The sequence below is a fragment of the Phyllopteryx taeniolatus genome, chromosome 15 (genome assembly GCF_024500385.1).
Source record: "Phyllopteryx taeniolatus isolate TA_2022b chromosome 15, UOR_Ptae_1.2, whole genome shotgun sequence".
NCBI classification, from domain to species: Eukaryota; Metazoa; Chordata; class Actinopteri; order Syngnathiformes; family Syngnathidae; genus Phyllopteryx; species Phyllopteryx taeniolatus.
The window spans coordinates 20,829,173-20,852,879 of NC_084516.1; the positions used below are offsets into that span (position 1 = coordinate 20,829,173).

Genomic DNA, 23,707 nt, shown 5'->3' on the forward strand with positions numbered 1-23,707 from the left:
AGGACCTGGGAGCGAGGCCGCCAGATGCTGCTACGCCAAGGCCGGTCCTACAAAACCGCAGTTGACCGTAGGAGGACACCGGCCCCGAACTATAAAGTGGGTCAGCGAGTTTGCTTCTCCACCAAGCATATTCCACTCCGGGTGGAGTCCATGGGCGTGTGTTAGGGTTGTTGTCTTCCCCCTGTCTCGTTCTCACCTGTGCCTCGTTTACCGTAATTAACCCATGCATTTGACCTCCTGTCTCATTCTTTCTGGTCGCCAGTTCGTTGTACCTTGTTGTCACGTTCCAGCATTCTTTGTTTTCACGTCACTCATAGTAAGACGAGAGACCCTGTTCTGATTATTGACCTTGCCTCTTTGCCTCGCGTTTTTTGGATACTGTTGCCTTTCCGGATTCTCTGCCTGTGTATCGACCTCTGCTCGTTTATTAAACCTCTCTTTTTTGAAACTGTCCATTTGTATTAGAGTCGTCCATTTTGGGTCCTGTCCTCTGTTCCGTTCATGACAGTAATCTCCTGTTGAGCCTATTGTGCTGTTTAACAAGTGGCAATAAAATAATATAAGACTATTTCTTGGAGCTGAATTTGCCTTAATTTGTAATTGTACAAAGATTTTATTTATCGGTTGGTATTTTATAAAGATTGTATTTATTATGTTTTAGATTTTAGTGATATTATATTATATTTAGTGATATATATTATATTATTATATATATTTTATGTAGTTATTTTTATTTTATTTGACGTTCATGCTGATTTAAGTTACCATTTACGCAGTACTTGAGTAGTTTTTCCACTGAGTAATTTCTTACTCAAGTAATTATTTTGAGGACTACTTTTTACTTTGACGTGAGTCATAATATTCTCAGGTAGCAGTACTCCTACTTCAATCCAATATTTGGCTACTCTCCCCACCTCTGCTCGTGTTACACTTTCAATGCTCAATGACTCTCCACGCTCGTGTTTTTATGTCCTAAATGTGTATTTTGTCATAGTGGCTGATTGTCAAGATACATTCCTTGGCTAATAAAGCCGATTTTGATTCTGACACACCCTGCTGCAATATGATTGGCTGCTGCATCGGTGGCGGCCATGACGCATGTGATATGTCCGCGCTATCATCTTGGTTAACTTGCTACTTTGCTATGGCGTGTACACACTGCTTCGCCTCATTGGTAAAAAAAAGTTGCGCATGTTCTGAATATAACGGGACACATGCAGACCGAACCGAAATAGTGGAATGGAACCGTTTGGATGGTTTTCAAAAACCATTGCACAATGAGTGAATAATATGTCAAATCTGTCAGAGGTCATTACAATTACATATAGGTCACTTCTGACATTTGATCTGGGCTCTGGCTAGTCCATTCCAAAACATTATGACTTAACTCTTTAGTTGTATTTTTTTTTCTCACAAATCGATACACATGTTGAAAATAGCTTGAGAATTTTAACAACACAAATTTCAATAATTTCTAATTTCCCCCAAAATAATGGTTTTGGAGATGAGAGGATTTCGCCCGACAGTAACGATTATGCTTTGGGTCGTTGCGGTACGACTATATTGTTGAATTCTGTTCAGTTGTCTAGAATATGGCTGAAGGCTATGTTTACTTAACAAAATAAAATCAATATTGCTTCGCCACTTTTTTGTCCTGTCATGCAGAATTGTGGGTCTATATGCCTTTTTATGCAGAAACCTTTTCTGTGAAACAGGAAAGTTTGAAATACTCCCTCTGTGATTGTTTAGAATGTGATATTTAGTGGAAATTCCGCCACAGAGAACAAGGTTTTTGACGGGACATTGAGAAAATAGAGAACAGTACAAGAAATAGAAAAACAAACCAATAACAGACCCATAGCAGAATAACAGTGCCTTTGACGACTATAAAATCAATTAGGAGACGCATACTGCTTTTTTACATGCAGTACTTGCCCCAAAATGCCGGAGCCTTCTCATCGTAACCATAGGCCTCGAGCCACTCCCTGTCAGTTCACCATTTTTTAAGGGTATTTTACCCTTAAAGGTTAATGTTCAAATTAAATTGTGCAGGTACCTTTTGACATGGAACATTGAAAAATTCAGAAAATATTGTTTCATCTTGGGCTCACCGCCCGTTGAAACATTTTATCTCAACAGTTATGGAAAAAATGAGGACATCAGCATTACCTTAATTTCATACTTATCAGCACTTAGGAGGATGTAATCGCCAGGACTGTGCACCATAGACTCCACTTCACTTTTCTGTAGTATCACCTGTATGAAAATTAACATGAAATAAATCTTTGTGTTGTGAGTGGTTATCACTTCAGCCTCAAAGCAAGAAGGTCCCTGGTTAAAATCCAGCTTGGATTAGGATGAAAGTACTGTATATAGCCTGTAAAGTAAACCTACAAAGGAGTATGCGGGTCACACTAAAAAGGACAAAAAACTATGGGAGTAAGAGCTATGGAAATGCAGTTTTAACAAGTACATGTCAAAATTCCCAGTTTTACCATCTAGCACCTATTGCCCTGAGCCCCTTCCTCTTTGCAGTGGTGATGGATAGGCAGACAGATGAGACGAGATTGGAATCCCCGTGGACCATGATATTCGCAGATGACATTGTGATCTGCAGTGAAAGCAGGGAGCAGGTAGAAAGATGGAGGCATGCACTGGAAAGCAGAGGAATGAACATTAGTGCATGAATGAGAGGGGTTCAAGGGGAAGCGAGAGGCTACAGGGCGAAGCGATAACGAGGGTGGAGGACTTTAAATACTTGGGGTCCACAGTCTAGAGCAATGGTGAGTGTGTCAAGGAAGTGAAGAAACGGGTCCAATCAGGTTGGAACGCGTGGAGGAAGGTGTCAGGTGTGTTATGTGACAGAAGAGTCTCTGCGAGGGTGAAGGGCAAAGTGTATAAGACCGTGGTGAAGCCAGCCATGATGTACGGATTAGAGACAGTGGGACTGAAGAGACAACAGGAAGCAGAGCTCGAGGTGGCAGAAATGAAGATGTTGACCAGGTTGGACAGGGTTAGATATGAACTCATCAGAGGGACAGCCAAGGTTTGTTTTGGAGACAAAGTTAGAGTGAGCAGACTTCGATGGTTTGGACATGTCCAGAGGAGAGATCGTGAGTATATTGGTAGAAAGATGACGAGGATGGAGCTCCCAGGCGACAAAGCCAGAGGAAGACCAAAGAGAAGGTTGACAGATGTAGTGAGGGCAGTTGGTGTTAGAGAGGAGGAGGATGCAGGAGCTTCAACGGAAAAGGATGACACGCTGTTGCAACGGGACAAGCCGAAAGGAAAAGATTTACAAGTTCTGTTATTTTTATTGCATTGCTTGATTTCTTTTAACTATCTTATTACGGTGACCTTGAGTGGCTTGAAAGGCGCCTATGAATCAAATTTCTTCACCTCCTCCACCTCCACCCTACATATTAATGGAGGAGGATGCAGGAGATAGGCTTCAATGGAAAAGGATGACACACTGTGGCAAACCATAATGGGACAAGCCAAAAGGAAAAGAAGAAGAAATGAATCTATGTGTAAGTATGCATAATAATTGAAACTTATCGTATTAATGTAAGCAGTGTTGGGAAAGTTCATTTTCTACGCAAACTAGTTCAAAGTTCATTTAACAAATGTTTAAATGAACTTTATATTTTTAGCTATTACCCTCAAAATACTGGCATTTCCATATTGTTGCCACCCATTTAGTCCACAGTAGTAGCCAGCTGCAGCTTTCCCCCTACAGTCTCAAAAACATGAGGAAATACTTGTTGCTTGAATGGTCATTTAATTAATGAGGAATTAAAACAAAAACAGGACGGCAGTCCTTAATGTGCACAACACAAAGAGGCTGAGGTAGAAAATTAGGCGTCTCTGCAGCGATGTCTCTCGAAATGTCTAATGCACTAACGAAACACCCCCCCCCCCCCCACCCCAAAATCATCAGATGAGTGCCCGTTAGGGTTTTGTATGAGTGTTCCCAAGCCAACTGCTTCACCTGCTCTCTTCACCATAGTATCAATCCCCCCCAGCGAAATTCAAAGGGAAAAAGCTCTTATGCCTATCAGGTGTAGTGACTTTGACCCAGCTGCTAAAACCTCCTCCCCCACCAACAATTTGATAAACTGCATTCCTCCCGGCGGCACGGTGGACGACTGGTTAGAGCGTCAGCCTCACAGTTCTGAGGACCCGGGTTCAATCCCCGGCCCCACCTGTGTGGACTTTGCATGTTCTCCCCGTGCCTGCGTGGGGTTTCTCCGGGCACTCCGGTTTCCTCCCACATCCCAAAAACATGCATTAATTGGAGACTCTAAATTGCCCGTAGGCATGACTATGAGTGCGAATGGTTGTTTGTTTGTATGTGCCCTGCGATTGGCTGGCAACCAGTTCAGGGTGTACCCCGCCTCCTGCCCGATGACAGCTGGGATAGGCTCCAGCACGCCCGCGACCCTAGTGAGGAGAAGCGGCTCAGAAAATGGATGGATGGATGGATGCATTCCTCCCTGCGGCCATGCTGTGCGAGACTGCCACGAAAAGATGCCTGCTGGACCTTAACCTAATTAGCAGCTTCCCGTCAAATCTGGATTCCAGTCTTCAAAAGACTCCTTTTCTTCTTTTGAAGATAGCGACCAAATAGGAAGAATTCCTGGGACACGGGTGTCACCCACTGGTACTTGAGAGTCACTGCAAGGTGGACTTCCATTCAAGGTTTTCTTTAACTGAAGATAAAATGTCTGTTTTGATATTTCTGGAACTCTGCAGAAATATTCAAATGTATGCCTTGATGTCTATGTCAGTGTGTTAACTTTACAGGTGCGGGTGCGAGATTTTGAGAACTGTTTGTATTTATGTGAAGCCAAACAGCGATGTGATTGAACAATAAGCAATTGATCTGCCAAGACTAAAGTTTACACAATCATTCTATATGCTTGATCTATTGAGTAAGAGTACAAAGTTGGGAGTGTTTTAGATTAATATATGATTTTTAAACCCATTTTATGGGTCAAAATTATAGACTAGATTCAAGCTGATGGGTGTGGTCTTCCTCCAGTCTCTACGTCCCTTAGACACGCCCCCTGGATATTTAAACTTTGGCTCCCGCCTATTCTGTCTCTCTGGTTTTTCTCTCGTGTCCTGCTTCTCTGCTGTCCTGGCTGACTAATCTCATCAGCCACGGGGTGGCTTCGGCCAACACCCTTCCTTTTCTGTAGTCCTCCGGTGCTACCATGCGCCAAAAAGTGCGTGAGCGCCCGCCTCAACCCGACGGCGGCGTTTTCGATCGAAGAAGCCAGCCATGCGGCTTCAATCGTTTTTTTTTTCAAGCCGTGATCTGTAGGCGGAGCCTCAGCAAGCAACTACCGGCATTCCGTCGGTCACGCACGCAGTTGAGAGCAAGCACGGGCCGTCCACAAGTTCAATTGGCAGGAAAGTTACGAGTGCACCTGACAGGCCAACTTCTTTTTGTTTTATTTTTCTGCATCCTTTTTCTTCTTCAACCAAACCTGCTTCGTTTTCCTCCTGAGATGCGTGGAGAAAAGACCATCCCCAAAGACCAATGAACCTACGGTTGTGAGTACCACCACAAGCATTGCTAGAATGTATAAGATTAGTGCCTATAATTTTGGGGAAAATACTAGCTTCATATAAAGTCGCTCAACAAGGTGCTACCTATTCACGCTCATTTTTAGTCCAGCAACACTTGGTCCTATCTTACCTTTTCGTTTACCCTAAGTGTTGTTTTCTTTCTTTAGTTAGACCCCTCTGTGTGTTTCCTTATTGATCCCTTGTATATTTCATTAACTATTCTATAAAATTCCACTCCTTGTTGTGTTTTGCGAGTGTTTTGAGTTTAAAAATGAAGCCTCTGTAATCCAGGATTCGTATTTCATAAAATGTAGCAACCGTTAGTTTTTTTGTCACTTTTTCCTAAATTTTATACGTATAAAAAGAGACGTGGCACCCTTCACGATACAAAACCGCTTGATTATACCGTTAAGCATCAAATCACACTAAACCGGAAGCAACGCAGGCATCGCTGCTTCGACTAATTTATTTCTTAAATAAATTCCGTTTATCCAAACGCCAATATACGCTACACAGGAACGAGCAACGAGTAATTTACCTTACTATTTGTTGCCAACTAACACAGATTTCCCGACTGAGGGAACCGCCACAAGCTCTTTTTTCCCCTCCAAGCATGAATCACATTTTGATGACACATACGTCCATGTTACTGTTGATGGCTGGGATCGCCAAAAAAGGCTACTCCACTGGCTCCCTGTACAATACCACATCCAATTTAAAATACTGATATGGCACTTCAAAGCCATCAATGACCTCGCCCCAATATATCTTGCTGACCTCCTTCACGTTGCCGTACCCTCACTCTCTCAGAACTTCGTCTTCATTCCATCTCACCGTCCCTTCTGCTCGTCTGTCCACCGTGGGGGACAGAGCCTTCAGCCGTTTTGCCCTCAGTCTTTGGAACTCCCGACCACCTGACCTCTGAAACACAGACTTATTAACCCTCTTCAAATCCAAACTCAAGACACACCTATTCACTTTAAAATTGACCACATCATTTGCCATTTTACAACCCCAATTCCAATGAAGTTGGGACGTTGTGTTAAACATAAACAAAAACAGAATACAATGATTTGAAAATCATGTTCAACCTATATGTAATTGAATACACTACAAAGACAAGATATTTAATGTTCACACTGATCAACTTGATTGTTTTTAGCAAATAATCATTAACTTGGAATTTTATGGCTGCAACACATTCCAAAAAAGCTGGGCGAGGTACATCTCTTTCACTCTCCTCCTCCACCCTACATATGAATGCTCATTTACTGTGTGTTGAGCAGTGTTTTCTCCTGGAAGTCTCTAAGGAAACCTGGCATTCTAATGCACAAGAATGAATTGCCGTTGAAAAACCACTCACAGATGCCAGAATGAGCGAATACACAATAACATACATCAGCCAGAAATGCACGATGTTCAGTTCACGTTCACCCAAAATATGAATGAGTGCAATGAATGAAAGTTCATGAACTCGTTCAGGTCTGACTATATGTCATGACTATACGGAGCCAGCACTGGTTCTGACAGGGCCACCACAACTTGGCTTACCACTCACAAAGGCTGAATGTCAAACCCTGAAAGGCATGATAGGTGGAGTGCTATAGAGATGGTTTCCTTCTGAAAGGTGCTCCCATCTCCACACATTCACCTGGGTAACCTGTCCAAGGCAGAGTCCTTATGGCTCCAAAAGTATTACATCCATGAATGATGGGGACCATTGTGCTCAATGGGAGTTGACAAGCTGCAGAAATTTTGTAACAGGGTCCATACATAACTTTTGCAATAGTTGCAAGCGGAAAATGGTGGAACGCATAATATTTTCCGTCTCCCTTTCAAATCTCCCTGCTCAGCCTGAAATACACCTTGAAGCACTCTTCCTGCAACAAGAAAGGAGTGAAATTAGTACTGGATACTCCCACTCCCCCCCTTTTTAATTTTTGTATTTGCTGCTGTGTCACCTCCTCCTCCTTAAAATAAGCAAAGTTAGGGCTTTCTTTTCTAACAATGACAAATACATATTGCCAAGTTGCAGTCCACTCAGTGGGGAAAGCCTCCCATTTGTAGGCTCATAGGTTACCACTTCCAAATATGGGATGGCTGCACCCCCATTGTCATCGTCGTTGCGCGTTTACGTGGGGCCTTTCACACTGAGCAAGTACAGTGTGAAAAACCTTAAACATCTGACTTCTCTCCAACACAGGGAGCAACAAAAAGAGAACAAAAAGTACTTTAGGGCTACAAGTACAATCTCCTGATTTTGCAAATCAAAGTATCTGTTTTGTATCAACATCCATCAATCCACCAATCCATTTTGTTCCGCTTATCCAAGGTCAGGTTGTGGGGGCAGCAGCTTAAGCAGGAAGCCCAGACTGTTCTCTCTCCAGCCACTTCGTCCAGCTCTTCTGGTGGGATCCTGTGGGATTCCCAGGCCAGCCGAGAGACATAGTCTCTCCAGCGTGTCCTGGATTGTCCCCGGGGGGAGACCCCGGGGAGACGTGCCCGGAGCACCTCACTAGGGAGGTGTCCAGGGGGCATCCTAATTAGATGCCCCAGCCACCTCATCTGGCTCCTCTCAATGCGGAGGAGCAGCAGCTCGACTTTGAGCCCCTCCTGGTTGACCGAGCTTCTCACCATATCTTTGAGGGAGAGTCCAGATACCCTGTGGAGGAAACTCATTTCGGCCACTTGTATCCACGATCTTGTTCTTTTGGTCGCGACCCACAGCTCGTGACCATAGGTGAGGACAGGAACGTAGATCGACCCGTAAATTGAGAAATTTGCTTTTCGGCTTAGCTCCTTCTTCACCACAACGTACCAAAGTCCTTATCAATGCAGAGTCTGCACCGATCCGCCTGTCGATCTCCCGTTCCATTCTTCCCTCACTCGTGAACAAGACCCCAAGATACTTGAACTCCTCCACTTGGGGCAGGATCTTATCCCCGACCTGGAGAGGGCACTCCACCCAACCGCAGCACATTGTCCATTGTTACGTACTCCATAACCTGTGGGTTCTTCTTCATTGGTGTTCCGCGTTCTCTTCCAGTCGGCGCACTGTGTATCGAAATTTAGAACAGTCATTTTTTAAATTTGAACGATTCCAGGAGAATCGGAATGCTAGTCCCGGTTCCAATCAATTCTCAATGACCAACCCTAAATACTATCCGTACAAGATTCCCATGACTTTTCCAAAACATTCTAAAAGATTTTATTTGAAAAGAACTTTTCAAGACCTGGAAAATGAGTTTTCAATTTCCGTAACTTATTTCAGGTCTTTCATGACCGTACGAACCCTCTTGTAACTTGCTCCAGGTCTCTGCCTAGATACAATCCCGTATGGAGTGTCGACCAACAATTACTTAGAATTAATAACTGGGATCTTTAAGACCCCATAAAGTGATTTCTGTGATTTGTTTCTAAATACATTTGATATGTTTGAAGTGCTGAAAAGATGCAAATACTGAGAGCAATTTAGAACTGAACTCTTGAGACAGTGTTAAAAACGCTTTTTCACCATTTTCTACTTTCCTCTTGCTAGCCTAAGACCACAAATTACAGACATTTTGGAATTAAAAAAAACATTTGCCGATAATAATGAACAATACAATACAACACAAGTCTCTAAAAAATGTAAAACTTGAAATTATTGGCAGACCTTGGTAACCCATTCAGTATGTCCAGTCAGAGTGTTGAGACAGGCACCGACTGCCAAAGCCCAGACCTTCACAGTGAAGTCTGCAGAGCCGCTCACCAGCATGTCCATCTCATCATTGTAGTCCACACTGAAAACTGAGTAGACACAAACGAAATTATCCAGATTAAAAAGAATACATTTTATAATTTGGTGTCATAAATGAACCAGTATCACAGTTAAAAGTTTGTATTGCCCACCACAATAGAGACAGTGGCAGCTGGTCAACAGAGGGAGCCACCCTACCACTCAGCTGAGTAACCTTGAATAAGAAACTAATTAAATAATGCAAATGAAAACCACTTCTGTTTACTATTTAGTCATCATCTAAAAATATAACTATATTTTCAAATATTTTTCTTATAATACTTCAACTGGTGTCACCTTGGGATCCGCATTTTGTTTAAAAATAGCCTCTGAAAACATTTACAGTATGTTATATTTTTGAATGCCGTTTCAAATGACATACTGCCAAATGCATATTTCTAGCCATGTTCCCAGCGAGCAAGAGGCTGAGCTGCACCGCATTCGTTTAAGGAGTAAACCACTAGAGCACAAGTGAGTAACATTTCTGTTGGTTATCTAGTATGTTCCATGTGGGTACTTGGTACGCCTCTGTACTGTCACGTAAAAAACAGAATACGAATATGACCAATGTAATTTCTCACTAGCTGCCCGCAACCCACCCATAAATGAACCAGTATCACGGTTGAAGTTGTTGGAATTGCCCACAACAATAGAGGCAGTGGCTGCTAGTCAATACACACACTGTTGCTGGTATTTTGGCCCATTCCTCCATGCAGATCTCCTCGAGAGCAGTGATCTTTTGGGGCTGTCGCTGGGCAACACAGACTTTCAACTCACTCCAAAGATTTTCTACAGGGTTGAGATCTGGAGACTGGCTAGGCCAATCCAGGACCTTGAAATGCTTCTTATGAAGCCACTCCTTCATTGCCTGGGGATTGGGACCATTTTCATGCTGAAAGACCCAGGCATGTTTCATCTTCAATGCCCTTGCTGATGGAAGGAGGTTTTCACTCAAAATCTCACGATACATGGCCCCATTCATTCTTTCCTTTACACGGATCAGTCGTCCTGGTCCCAGCACCAAAGGAGGAGGGGCTGTTCAAACCCGAGTAAGGACATTAGTTAAAAACTAACCCAGCCACTTGGTTGCCCTTTGGGCATGGAATTTAGAAAAGCACAAAGCGCTGGGCTGTGGGAGTTCTAGTGTAAGACAACATCATAACAAAAATAACTGAATTTAGACAACAACAGTGAATAAACACCAACTTTGAGTAAAATAATAAATCGGGCAAATTTCTTGCAAACCAATTTCAACGCAATAAAGAAAAATCATTAATTGCAGCCACTCAAGATTCAAACGGGTTAGGGTTATTTTACAATTATTATAGGAGCTTATATGCATCTTTGAACAATCCATCCCAAAAATAAATTGAAACTTTTACCAAAACACACCTCATTTCAACAAAGAAACTAAGGACAGTCTTGAGGCCCCATTAACCATGACAGAATTACATAGTGCATTAAAAAATATGCGGTCAGGAAGAGCACTTGGCCCGGATGGAATTTCAGTCGAATTCATTAAACAATTCTGGTCAATATTAGTGCCTCTATTTTTCAAAACAGTCAGGAAGATAAAAGGTCAAATTAGAAACCATATGAACACAGCTGCAATCAAACAACTACTAAAACCAGGCAAAGACCCCGCTTTCTCGGCTAATTATCGGCCTTTATCACTGACTAATGTAGATGTCAAGATTATCTCGAAAGCCTTTGCAGCAAGGCTTGAAAAAGGTACTCCCGTCGATAATCCACTACGACCAGACAGGTTTCATTAAAGGTCGAAGTTCCACAAATAATGTCAGATGTCCATCAAATTTAATAAGCATGTCACAGTGTAAGAACTTTTGATATAGTTAACGAGTCGTTCCTATTTGCAGTACTTCGCAAATTTGGCTTTGGAGATTCATTTATACATTGGATCGTATCATTATACAACTCACCAAAAGCGACGGTCACCACGAATAGGATCACGTTTTAATCTACAAAGAGGAACCAGAAAAGGGTGCCCACTTTCACCAATGCTATTTGCAATATTCATCAAACTGCTAGCAACGTCGAAGTGCTCGTATGAGAACTGTAAGACACCAGTATATCACGAACGCCGCACTGCTAGCACTCGCTGAAAAGGTAAACCAACTGGGAAAAAAGCACCCTGATTCAATCCTCATTATTCTTGGGGACTTTAACAAAGCACAACTCAACTACGAAATCCCTAAATACAAGCAGCACATAGACTGTCCCACCAGGGGAAAACAACATTCTAGACCACTGCTACACAAAGCTAAATGACTCAGACTGTGCTAACCCCCGTGCAGCTCTGGGCTCGTCTGCTCACTGCTTAACTCACTCAACACCAACATAGAGGCACAAACTTAAATTTTCGAAGCCCGTGGTGACAACTGTGAAAAGGTGGACCAACGCAGCAAAGATAGAACTTCAAGAATGTTTAAACTGCATAGATTGGAGTGTCTTTCAAATTTCAAGTGGCAGCCTGGACGAATATACTGACTGTGTCACATCCTATATAAGTTTCTGTGAAGGTGTGTGTGTACCAATAAAGACATTTCGCACGTTCAATAACAACAAGCCGTGGTTCACTGCCAAACTTCAGCAACTTCGCCAGGCTAAAGAGGACGCCTATCGAAGTGGGGATAGAGCCCTGCACAATCGCGCAAGAAACCAGTTAACAAAATAAATTAATATCACAAAGAGAAATTGTGCAGAAAAGATGGAAAAACAATTTACTGTTAACGACTAAATCAGTCAGGCGTGGATTACAATCGCTAACAACCTACAAGCGACCATCCACCCAAGCAGAGAACAATAAAGGACCAGCTGACGACTTGAACACCTTCTACTGCAGATTTGAAAAGGACACTTCCACACCCCACACCCACCCATCCACACCACTGACCACCATCACACCCCTGACTCTCCCTTCGTTGACCATTCACGAACAGGATGTGAGATGCATCTTCAAACAACAAAAGATCAAAAAAGGGGGAGGCCCAGACCTTGTGTCCCCATACTCCCTCAAAGTCTGTGTGGATCAGCTCGCTCCAGTCTTCATAGAGATCTTCAATAGATCTCTGGAACTGTGCGAAGTACCATCCTGTTTCAAACGCCCCACCATCATCCCAGTCCCCAAGAAACCTGCAATCTCGGGTCTGAAAGACTACAGGCCTGTTGCACTGACATCTGTGGTCATGAAATCCTTTGAAGGCATCGTGCTGGACCACCTCAACAACGTCACAGGACCCCTGCTGCACCCCCTGCATTTTGCCTACTGAGAAAACCGGTCTGTGGATGACGCAGTCAACATGGAACTACACTTCATCCTAGAACACCTCGAAGGCACGCAGACCTATGTGAGGATCCTGATGGGCAGGACATCGCAGGTGAGGCTGGGGGACACCATCTCATCTACTCGTACCATCACCACCGGGGGCACCCCAAGGATGTGTTCTCTCTCCGCTGCTCTTCTCTCTCTACACAAATGACTGGGTGACATCCATACGCAAAATCAGCACCGGGGGCGCCCCAAGGATGTGTCCTCTCGCCGCTGCGCTTCTCTTTCTACACAAACGACTGCACCTCAACGCACCCAGCTGTCAAACTCCAGAAGTTTACAGATGACACCACACACATCGACCTCATCAAAGACAGTGATGAGACTGCATATCGACAGTAAGTGGAGCGGCTGAAGCTGTGGTGCGGCCAACGCAACCTGGAGCTGAACACGCTCAAGACTGTAGAGATGATCGTGGACTTCAGGGAACATCCTTCGCCACAGTCACCCCTCATGCTGTCCAACTGCCCTGTGTCAACCGTTGAGAGCTTCAAGTTCCTGGTAATTACAGTCTCTCAGGACCTGAAGTGGGAGACCAACATCAACTCCATCCTCAAAAAGGACCAGCAGAGCATGTACTTCCTGCGGCTTCGGAGGAAGCAAGGCCTTCCACAGAAGCTGTTGAGGATAAGAACATCCTCAACAGAATAAGTCCCATCACAGTCATATCATCATCCATCACAGTCTGGTTTGGTGCTGCTACAAAAAAGGACAAACTCCGACTGCAACGGACCATCAAAACTGCTGAACAAAAATCATCTGTACCCCACTACCCACCCATGAAAACTTGCACGCTGCCAGAACTAAGACAAGAGCGTGCAAAATCCTCTCGGACCCTCCACATCCCGGTCACCACCTCTTCCAGCTCCTTCCCTCAGGTAGGCGCTACCAATCAATGCAAACTAGAACTAGGAGACATTCCAACAGCTTCTTCCCTCTTGCTATCGATTTCTTAAACACCTACCCTACAATTCCATTGCAAGATGCTGGCAATTTTTTGTCTTTTTGTCTCGAGTTTGTTGTCATATTTCTGTCGGGCCAATTATATATTACTTGTGCACTCACTGTAGTAGTCTCACCACGCTGCACAATTTGCATATTTGTTGTTGACCAATACTGGCCACTCATGCCAAAGTAGCATCTGCTCCATTTGCACACTGACTGAGGAGTATCTGCACCATTTGCACAATCAACATTGTCCCAGATTATCGTACTACTCGCTTGTCTCAGCGCCCTTTGCTCAATGGTCATTGCACCGGACTATTGCTATATTAGTTATTCGAACTGCTCTAAGTGCTTGAGGACTCTGCATCTTTTTGCACAATTGTCAAAAAAAAATTTTTTTTTTAAATGTACTGGCATTATCAGATAACTAGCAACCCTTTATTGCTCAGTGACTGTTTTTCTCAATGTCTTTGTGTCTCCAAAGCGTTCTCTGTCAATTGACTGTCTGTTGTCGTACTGGAGCGGCTCCAATTACCGGAGACAAATTCCTTGTGTGTTTTTTGGACACACTTGGCAAATAAAGATGATTCTGATTATGATTGTTAATTTGTCCCATTACATTTGGTCCTTTAAAAAGTCGGAGGCAAATATGCAAACTGTTGTAATTCCTACACCGTTCACATGAATTGGATGGAAATACCCTCAAATTAAAACTGAAAGTCTGCAGTTAAAGCACATCAACACTGCTCACCGCTACTGGAGTTTATGGCTCTTAAGTGCCGGACATTTTATTTACCGAGGGAATTTGCTGCCCTACTGCTTGTGGCTGTCCCCCTAACTCCAGCAATAAAAGGAGTGATGATTCAGATTCTTTATCTCCTGGTGTAGTAGATCGAGAAGTGATATCTAGTTGTCAATGGAGGAGAGGACTTGAATATGGGCGTCGGGTGGGCTGAGTACTAGATCTTCAGTGTTAGTAATAACATAACATAACATAGCCAGAGTCCGCCCCATTCTATCTTGGGCCAACACGGAGACACGAATGCATGCTTTTATTGACACTCGGATGAAGTATTGCAATGCCCTGCTTTCTGGTCTTCCCAAAGTCACAATTTCAGCCCTACAATTACTCCAGAACTCGGCAGCACGTGTCCTGACGAAGACCAGAAGGTGGGAGCACATCAAACCAAAATTTTTAAATTGCTGCATTGGCTCCCCGTGTGTTTCAAGGTTGATTTTAAGGTGTCTTCGTGGTCTATAGGTTTCTTATCTTTCAGTGTTTCCTTAGAGGGAGCCCTGTGCACTGGGAGCTGTGGTTGACCATGGCCATGGTCCTGCCTCATGGGGTCCTCAGTCACCATATATGTGGCTTCCCCTACAGCACTACACTGTGGCCCCATGCCGGTACCCTGAGATCGCACTTCCCACTTGGTTTTCTGTGTCCAGCCGTAAGTCATGGCCTTATTTATTTATTTATTTTAACTGTGTGTGTGTGTGAGTGAGTGTGTGTGTGTGTCTGGGTGCGCAATTATGTATCTCTGTGGATGAGTGGTCGGAGCGGATTGATTTGAACTATGTAATGTACTTTGAGATGTTTATCATTGTATGAAAAGTGTTTTATAAATAAAGTTTGATTTGATTCGAGTGTCAGGACCAGTAAAAGTGATACTGGTGGATGAGCGGGTTTGGTGCGGTGTGCCAAATATGGCTTCTGTTTTTGAGCTGTTTAGTTGGAGGAGGTTTTGCACCGTACATGCCTTCATCTCCTCCAGGCAGGAGTTAAGGGTGGATGAAGGGAAGAAGTTGTGTGTCATCAGCATCGCAAAGGGATGACGCAACCAAGCTGGAGCATGTATGGTGTGAAAAGGGTCTAAACTGGGGCTTCTTCGCACAGCCTGCACCCGGGATCCCATCTGATGTGGTAGACATTGATATCGTGTTTAGGACTTGTGCTTGCGCCGCCATGCTTAGTGACTCCGTTGTGTCTCTCAGTCCAGCCTTTTCCAGCCACTGGTATGTTTTCTCGATGTCAGCCACTCCTTCAATTTGTCGGCGGTAAATGCCATGCAGGGGGTTGTCTTCCCGTGATTGCCCAATTGGCTCCTCCTCCATACTGGGCTTCTGTTGCCTGAGATATTCACTTGCAGGTCATCCCTGCGGGTCATCTTCTAGATATATTCTTGTAGGCCTGTTGTTTCCTCCTGCATAGTGCCTGTGACGCTCACTTGTCCTCAGCCATGAAGACAACTCTTAGTTGGAGAGCCAATTTTCATTGAATTCCCATTTTCCCATGTTGTCCAAAGTTGCTACATGAACAACGTGCATCTGTTCTTGAGAGTCACGACTGAAACCGCATCACTATTTTGTTGGTTCCGCTCTCGGCATTGCACGATGTTACCAAGAGAGGAATTACAAACATTTGTTTTCGAAAATAATGTGATTTTATTTTGAGATTTGAGACTATTTACAATTACAAAATCCTACTTACCATGTGTGAAGATTTTTTAAGATTTTGACAGACTTAATTATTGAAGACATTTTAATGCCATTTAAGGCCTCGCTTTTAAATTGATTTATTCAGAATTCGAGTCCAAATCAGAATCAGAATGAAATGCCTTTTAAGACTTGAGGTTCCACGGGAACCCTTATCTGAGCTGTGTTCAATCAGCAATTACCGGTAATCAAATTGTGTCTTGGAAATTCATTTATAGGGTCCTCTACCGGCAACTTGTGCACGTTGAAACCAACCTGCTCCTGTGTGGCCACGGAACTGCTGGATTTTGGCTCCTGTGCTCCACTCCCAGCATGCAATAGTGTTATCAAAGGATCCAGTCACAAGCTTCTGTTCATCAAACTTCACTGTGGCACAGGTGTGAGTTTGAATCCCATAAATGCATTGCCCAGTACGTACATCCCATAATTTTGCAGAGAGATCATCAGATCCTGGGAAATAAGACAACATACAGTTAGTGGAGTCACAATACCAAAATGATGACTTTGCTATCATACCAGCATGAATTATGTCAACAACAGTGATACGAAGAAAAAGAAAAAAACCTGAACATCAGTAAAAGCAGTGAAATCATAGGCGACAAAATCTGCAACTTTATTTTTGGTATTTTTACTCATTTAAACAAATCTTTTAAGCACTGGTTGTGACTCAGCAGCTGCTGAGATTGTTAGCCCATATTTAAAAATGGATTCACAGAATAAAGATTTTGTCGCCAAACTTGGATGTCTTTGTTCCACACATACACACACACGGCCGCACGCGCACGCACACAGAGAGAGGCCTGTAATTTCCATATATACATATATATATATATATATATATATATATATATATATATATACACATAAATATATATATATATACATGTATAGTAAGGTAGATGCATCATCGAATTGCTACTGGTTAGAGCGTCTGCCTCACAGTTCTGAGGTCCGGGGTTCGATCCCCGACCCCGCCTGTGTGGAGTTTGCATGTTCTCCCCGTGCCTGCGTGGGGTTACTCTGGCCACTCCGGTTTCCTCCCACATCCCAAAAACATGCATGAATTGGAGACTCTAAATTGCCCGTAGGTGTGAATGTGAGTGCAAGTGGTTGCTTGTTTGTATGTGCCCTGCGATTGGCTGGCAACCAGTTCAGGGTGTACCCCGCCTCCTGCCCGATGATCGCTGGCATAGGCTCCAGCACGCCCGCGACTCGAGTGAGGAGAAGCGGCTCAGAAAATGGATGGATGGATGAATTAGCACAGTTTCTTGGTAAATAGAAAATACAAAAAATAAAAAATAAATATTCAGAAACAGAAGAAGAATAACAAAACAAATTCTCCCCATACATTGTCCTGTCTGGATTCATCCATCCATCCATTTTCTGAGCCGCTTCTCCTCACTAGGGTCGCGGGCGTGCTTGAGCCTATCCCAGCTGTCATCGGGCAGGAGGCGGGGTACACCCTGAAGTGGTTGCAAGCCAATCGCAGGGCACATAGAAACAAACAACCATACGCGCTCACAGTCATGCCTACGGGCAATTTAGAGTCTCCAATTCATGCATGTTTTTGGGATGTGGGAGGAAAGCGGAGTGCCCGGAGAAAAGCCACGCAGGCACGGGGAGAACATGCAAACTCCACACAGGCGGGGCCGGGGATTGAACCCGGGTCCTCAGAACTGTGAGGCTGACGCTCTAACCAGTCGGCCACCGTGCCGCCCTGTCTGGATTGTTTTCTTAAATAAACAAAGTGCACAAAATGATCACCGGAACACAATTACAACTAATTATTTATTTTCCAAGTACTGTTCAGAAACTACAAGACCAAAATTAAATTAAAATTCTCCCTCCATAGCACTTTTTTGGATTTTTCTACTTAAAATGATCACTCCACAAAAAAATATGAAACATTTAAAAACAACAAGCAAGTCCAATGACAGAGAGGAAGAGGAGCGCCATTTGGCACACGGAGCTCCTCTTCCTCTGCCAATCTTCTGCTCCGTATCGCTGTGGTTGTATGCGTTGTGTGTCTGCTGGTGGGCGGGCAAAAGTCGTGTGACAGGACAAGATCGAAATAAAAGAGTTGGGAAGAGAAGCAAAGTGTGCCTGCTGTCCACTGAGACAGAAGCGGTGAGTCTGGCGAAGGTGTATAGGGGGCCTCAGTATTGCATCTCTCTGCAAAGTTCAAAAGCCAGCATCTGTGATGGTATGGGGCTGTGTTAGTGCACATGGCATGGGTAACTTCGACATCTGTGAAGGCACCATTAACGCTGAAAGGTAAATACAGATTTTGGAGCGACATATGCTGCCATCCAAGCAACGTCTATTTCAGGGATGTCCCTGCTTATTTCAACAAGAGAATGCCAAGCCACATTCTGCACGTTACAACAGCATGGCTTCGTAGTCAAAAAGTGTGAGTATTAGACTTGCCTGGGTACTCCGGTTTCCTCCCACATTCCAAAAACATGCATGTTAGGTCAATAGAAAACTATTATCTGTAGGTGTGAATTGGAGTGTGAATGGTTGTGTGTACGTGTATAAATATATTTCGGCCCATTTGAATTCTTCCATAGTAAACAATGCATTTACCGTACATCGTTATTCAAAAGTGTGCTTCTCAACTAAATGTGTGCATTTCGTTGAGAAGCACACTTTTGTGCTCATACATTTACATACCAGGGCAGAATTTGTGAAATAGTGGGAAATGTTCAGAAAATATAACCAATAGTGGGACCAACTCATTCGTTTCTTTCATTGGTATGTGTTTAAGTATTGTGCTATACCAAAATGCCTTAAGAGTTGAAATTGAATCCCACCAAAAATAAAATGTGTTTTGCCTGATTACTCGTGATGTATTGAAAGCATTGTACACATTTGACAAATTCTGACTGGACAACTGTATAACAAGTCAATGCAGCTGCGTAGTGAGTGGGTGAGCTTTTTAAACATTGGAAATCAGTTTAGCAACAGCATACCTGTGCAGAGAAGACCGTCCTTATAATAGAGAGCATACACACGAGCACTGTGGCCAATGAGTGACGATGTCTCAAAGGCCTTCTGATCCTTCAGCTGTACCATCCGCAGTTTAGCCTTAATGTAGACACCCTTCCAATGGGATGCATCCTGAATGGACTCATCAATCCTCCAGCCCAGGTCCCGACAAACATTCTGCCACACTTCTGTGCATGAATTTATCACCTAAAGAGAGATGGACACATGTTGAAAGGTTTGAAAAAAACTACAATGAATAACTAGACTTTAAACATGAAAATATCCCACAAACTGTTTTTGATGCTCTGCCTTCCCAGTTCAAGCTGCATGGATATTTGGATGAAAGTATTGGTGTCGGAATAGGACACAAATACTAGTGATAGGGAGTGTCAAATGTTTTCAAGTAGTCTTAAAAGATTAACACATTTGAATAGAAATGCACACATTTTTTATGTAAACAGTTAGTTGAAAACCATTTTCAAGGAAAATTCTCATCTGTATTTTGTAGGAACAAACCTCTAAATCTCAAAGTAAAATTAAAACATTGACATGTAAGTGCACTTTTGTTTTTCCATGGTTATATCCACAGTTTAAGAATCTCCGTACACTGAAAATATACCGTATGTGTTGGGGTTGCATTATTAGATGAATCAAGTTGTAAGTGGTGCAGATTGTCATGGACATTTTGGTGAAGGAAACTGTGGTGATGAAGAAGTGATGGGTGAGTTCGGCATCCAGGAAAAGAACTTGGGAGGAATAGTGGTAAACTATACAAAAAGGATGGAAATGGCTGTAGTGAACACTTTTATCCGGAAGAGTCAGGAACATAGGGTGACCTACAAGAGCGGAGATAGAAGCACGCAGGTGGATTAAATCTTGAGCAGACGATGTCATCTGAAGGAGGTTACCGACTGTAAATCAGAATCAGAATCATCTTTATTTGCCAAGTATGTCCAAAACACACAAAGAATTTGTCTCCGGTGGTTGGAGCCGCTCTAGTACAACAACAGACAGTCAAGTGAGAGAGAGAATACTTTTGAGACATCAAGACATTGAAAAAAAAACAGTCACTGAACAATAAAAGGTTGCTCGTAATCTGGTCATGCCGGTACGACGTTTCTTTTGACAATCGTTCAAAAAGATGCAGAGACCTCTAGCAATTAGAGCAGTTTGAAATGACTAATATTGCAATAGTCCGGTACAATGACCATTGTGCAAAGGGCGCCGAGACTTCAAGAAATGTATGCACTTTAAAGTGACGAGGAGTGCGATAATCTGGGACAATGTCGATTGTACAAATGTTTGCAGACTCGTCACCGTCTTTGATGAGGCCGATGACTATGGTGTCATCTGCAAACTGCAGGAGTCGAACAGCCGGGTGCGTTGAGGTGCAATCGTTTTTGTAGAGAGAGAGAAGAGCAGCGGAGAGAGAACACAACCTTGGGCCGCCCCGGTGCTGGTGGTGCGTGTAGAAGTGGTGGCCTCCCCCAGCCTCACATGCTGTGTCCTGCCCGTCAGGAAGCTGTAAATCCACTGGCAGATGGCAGGCGAGATCCTGACCTGGAGAAGCTTGGAGAAGAGGAGTTTGGGGATGATGGTGTTGAACGCAGAGCTCAAGTCCACAAACAGGATCCTTGCATAGGTCCCGCACTGTTGAGGTGTTCTAGGATGAAGTGCAGTCCTATGTTGACTGCATCATCCGCAGACCTGTTTCCTCGGTAGGCAAACTGCAGGAGGTCCAGCAGGGGACCTGTGACGCTCTTGAGGTGGTCCAGCACGAGGCGTTCAAAGGACTTCATGACCACAGATGTCAAGGTGACAGGCCTGTAGTCATTCAGACCCGAGATTGCAGGTTTCCAGGGGACTGGGATGATGGTGGAGCATTTGAAACAGGATGGTACTTCGCACAGTTCCAGAGATCTATTGAAGATCTGTATGAAGACTGGAGGGAGGTAGTCCGCGCAGACTGCGTAGTCATGGTAGGGGCGAGTGAGGCTAGACATATGGTGTGTAAGATGACTCTGGTGGTGGGGAGGAAGATGAAAAAGAACAGAGAACTTTGTGGTGGAAGCTGAGAAAGGAAGAGTGTTGTGCGGCTTTTCGAGAAGAGGTGAGACAGGGTCTTGGTAGACAGGAGGAGCTTTCAGAAGACTGGACCACTTGAGCCAAGGTGATCAGAGAGACAGGCAGGAGAGTACTTTGTGTGTCTTCTGGTAGGAAAGGGGAGAAGGAGACATGGGGGTGGAACCTAAAAGTGAAGTAAATAATACAAGGAAAGAGGCTAGCTACGAAGGCTAGACTCAGCACAGATGTGAGTATTTGCGAGCAACAGTATGGTTTCATGCCAAGAAAGAGTACCACAGATGCATTATTGGCCTTGAGGATGTTGATGGAAAAGTACAGAGAAGGTCAGAAGGAGCTACATTGTGTCTTTGTAGATCTAGAGAAAGCCTATGACAGAGTACCCAGAGAGGAACTGTGGTACTGCATGCGGAAGTCTGGCGTGGCAGAGAAGTATGTTCGAATAATACAGGACGTGTACGAGGGCAGCAGAACAGCGGTGAGGTGTGACAGACAAATTTAAGGTGGACGTGGGACTGCATCAGGGATCAGCCCTGAGCCCCTCCCTGTTTGCAGTGGTGATGGATAGGCTGACAGATGAGGTGAGACTGGAATCCCCATGGACCATGATGTTCGCAGATGACATTGTGATCTGCAGTGAAAGCAGTGAGAAGCTGGAAGAACATTTAGACAGGTGGAGGCATTTACTGGAAAGAGGAGGAATGAAGATTAGCTAAAGTAAAAAAGTATACTGTATTTGTGCATGAATGAGAGGTGTAGCGATTATGCCCCGGTTGTCATAGCAATCCCAAGAACTGATAAACTGTTGCATTCCTGCCTCCTGAACCTCAACCAGCCAAATTGCTTTCACAAGAAACAGGAAACCTGGTTTATATCATCTGGAACCATCAAGGTTCCTCATGACTTGCACAGCTGATTGGGGGAGGAAGTAATTGATGACTGTTGAACAATGGAACACGATCACCCCCAGTGGTGGTAAGAGACAATGCCTGCGGACATTAAAATGATAAGTTCCCACGTTTATGATAAACAGAACAAACCTTGTGGAATATTCTAAATGTATACCGTGATGCCTGTGTGACTGTTTTTACAGTTTGCCTTCTGAATTTGCCTCTTCTGAATGTGCCATTGGGTTTGATATCAACCTGTAAAAACTGATTGAAAACTAGTTTAGCGCCTGCACGAGAGTTATAACAATCGTTTGTTGTTATGTTTCTTTCCTAAGCCTGGGAGAGTACAAAGTTGGGACTGTTTTAGATTAATATAGGATTTTTAAACCCATTTTATGGGCCAAATTGTAGACTAAATCCAAGTCGATGAGTGTGGTCTTCTCAGCTTTCCCCGCCTCTTAGACACGCCACCTGGGTATTCAAACCTTCGACTTCCTTGGCTATTGGCCCTCTGTTCCTCTTGGCTAAAATCCTCAGCTACGGGGCTTCACCCCCCCCCCCAACCCTTTCCTTTTGTTTGAACCACGCGGTTCAGGCCAATGCGAAACCTGGGATGGTGACTCGGCATGTAACGCAGGCGTTCGCTTCCGGCGTATTCTTTTCCAAAATGAATTTCACTTTTATCCAAAACCAATATACGCTACACAGGGATGGACGGGAAAGAGTGAGGCTACAGGGATAAGAGATACCAAGGGTGGAGGACTTTAAATACTTATGGTCAGAAGTCCAGAGCAATGGTGAGTGTGGAAGTAAAAAACAGGTCCAAGCAGGTTGGAACAGGTGGAGGAAGGTGTCAGGTGTGTAATGTGACAGAAGAGTCTCTGCTCGGACGAAGGGCAAAGTTTTTAAGACAGTGGTGAGGCCAGCCATGATGGACGGATTAGAGACAACGGAAGCAGAGCTGGAGGTGGCGGAAATGAAGATCATTGAGGTTCTCTCTCGGAGTGAGCAGGTTGGATTGGATTAGAAATGACAGTCCCTCATCAGAGGGACAGCCAAGTTTAGATGTTTTGAAGAAAAGTTAGAGAGAGCAGACTTCGATGGTTTGGACACGTCCAGACCAGGAGAAATAGTGAGTACATTGGTAGAAGGATGATGAGGGTGGAGCTGCCAGGCAAGAGAGCGAGAGGAAGACCAAAGAGAAGGTTGATGGATGTCGTGAGGGAAGACATGAGGGCAGTTTGTGGTTTGTGTTAAGAGAGGAGGATGCAGGAGATAGATTTACATGGAAAACAATTCGGAAGGGGTCCGGAAGGGGTCAAACAATTTTTCGCACAACTGTATATACACGTCATTACTGTCCATAAACAGCTATTGCCCAAAAAGGTTTTCGCTCACCCACCCAAATAATCGGAATCGGGTTCCAATCACGTCCATAGCCACAGCTGTGTAAACTCAAGCACCTATACATGGGGCCTGTTTTTACAAACATTTGGGAAAGAATGGCTCGCTCTCAGGAGCTCAGTGAATTCCAGCGCGGAACTGTGATAGGATGCCACCTGTGCAACAAGTACAATCGGGAAATTTCCTCACTCCTAAATATTC

At 44.0% G+C, this 23,707-nt stretch overlaps 1 protein-coding gene across 20 annotated transcripts in view; it reads right to left on the reverse strand.

Annotated features, from left to right (window-relative positions):
• Positions 1-23,707, reverse strand: part of fbxw2 (F-box and WD repeat domain containing 2) — a 71,866-nt gene that overhangs the window by 21,816 nt on the left and 26,343 nt on the right. For 18 of the 20 annotated variants that reach the window (XM_061798860.1, XM_061798862.1, XM_061798857.1 and 15 more), the window contains 4 exons: positions 19,115-19,337; positions 16,398-16,592; positions 9,233-9,366; positions 2,170-2,256 (listed from right to left, as the gene is read on the reverse strand). In XM_061798860.1, coding sequence (XP_061654844.1) covers positions 2,170-2,256; positions 9,233-9,366; positions 16,398-16,592; positions 19,115-19,337 — 639 coding nt within the window. Of the gene's footprint in view, positions 1-2,169; positions 2,257-3,943; positions 8,632-9,232; positions 9,367-16,397; positions 16,593-19,114; positions 19,338-23,707 lie in introns of those variants that run through there. The other 2 variants (XM_061798873.1, XM_061798866.1) reach the window with 2 other exon arrangements.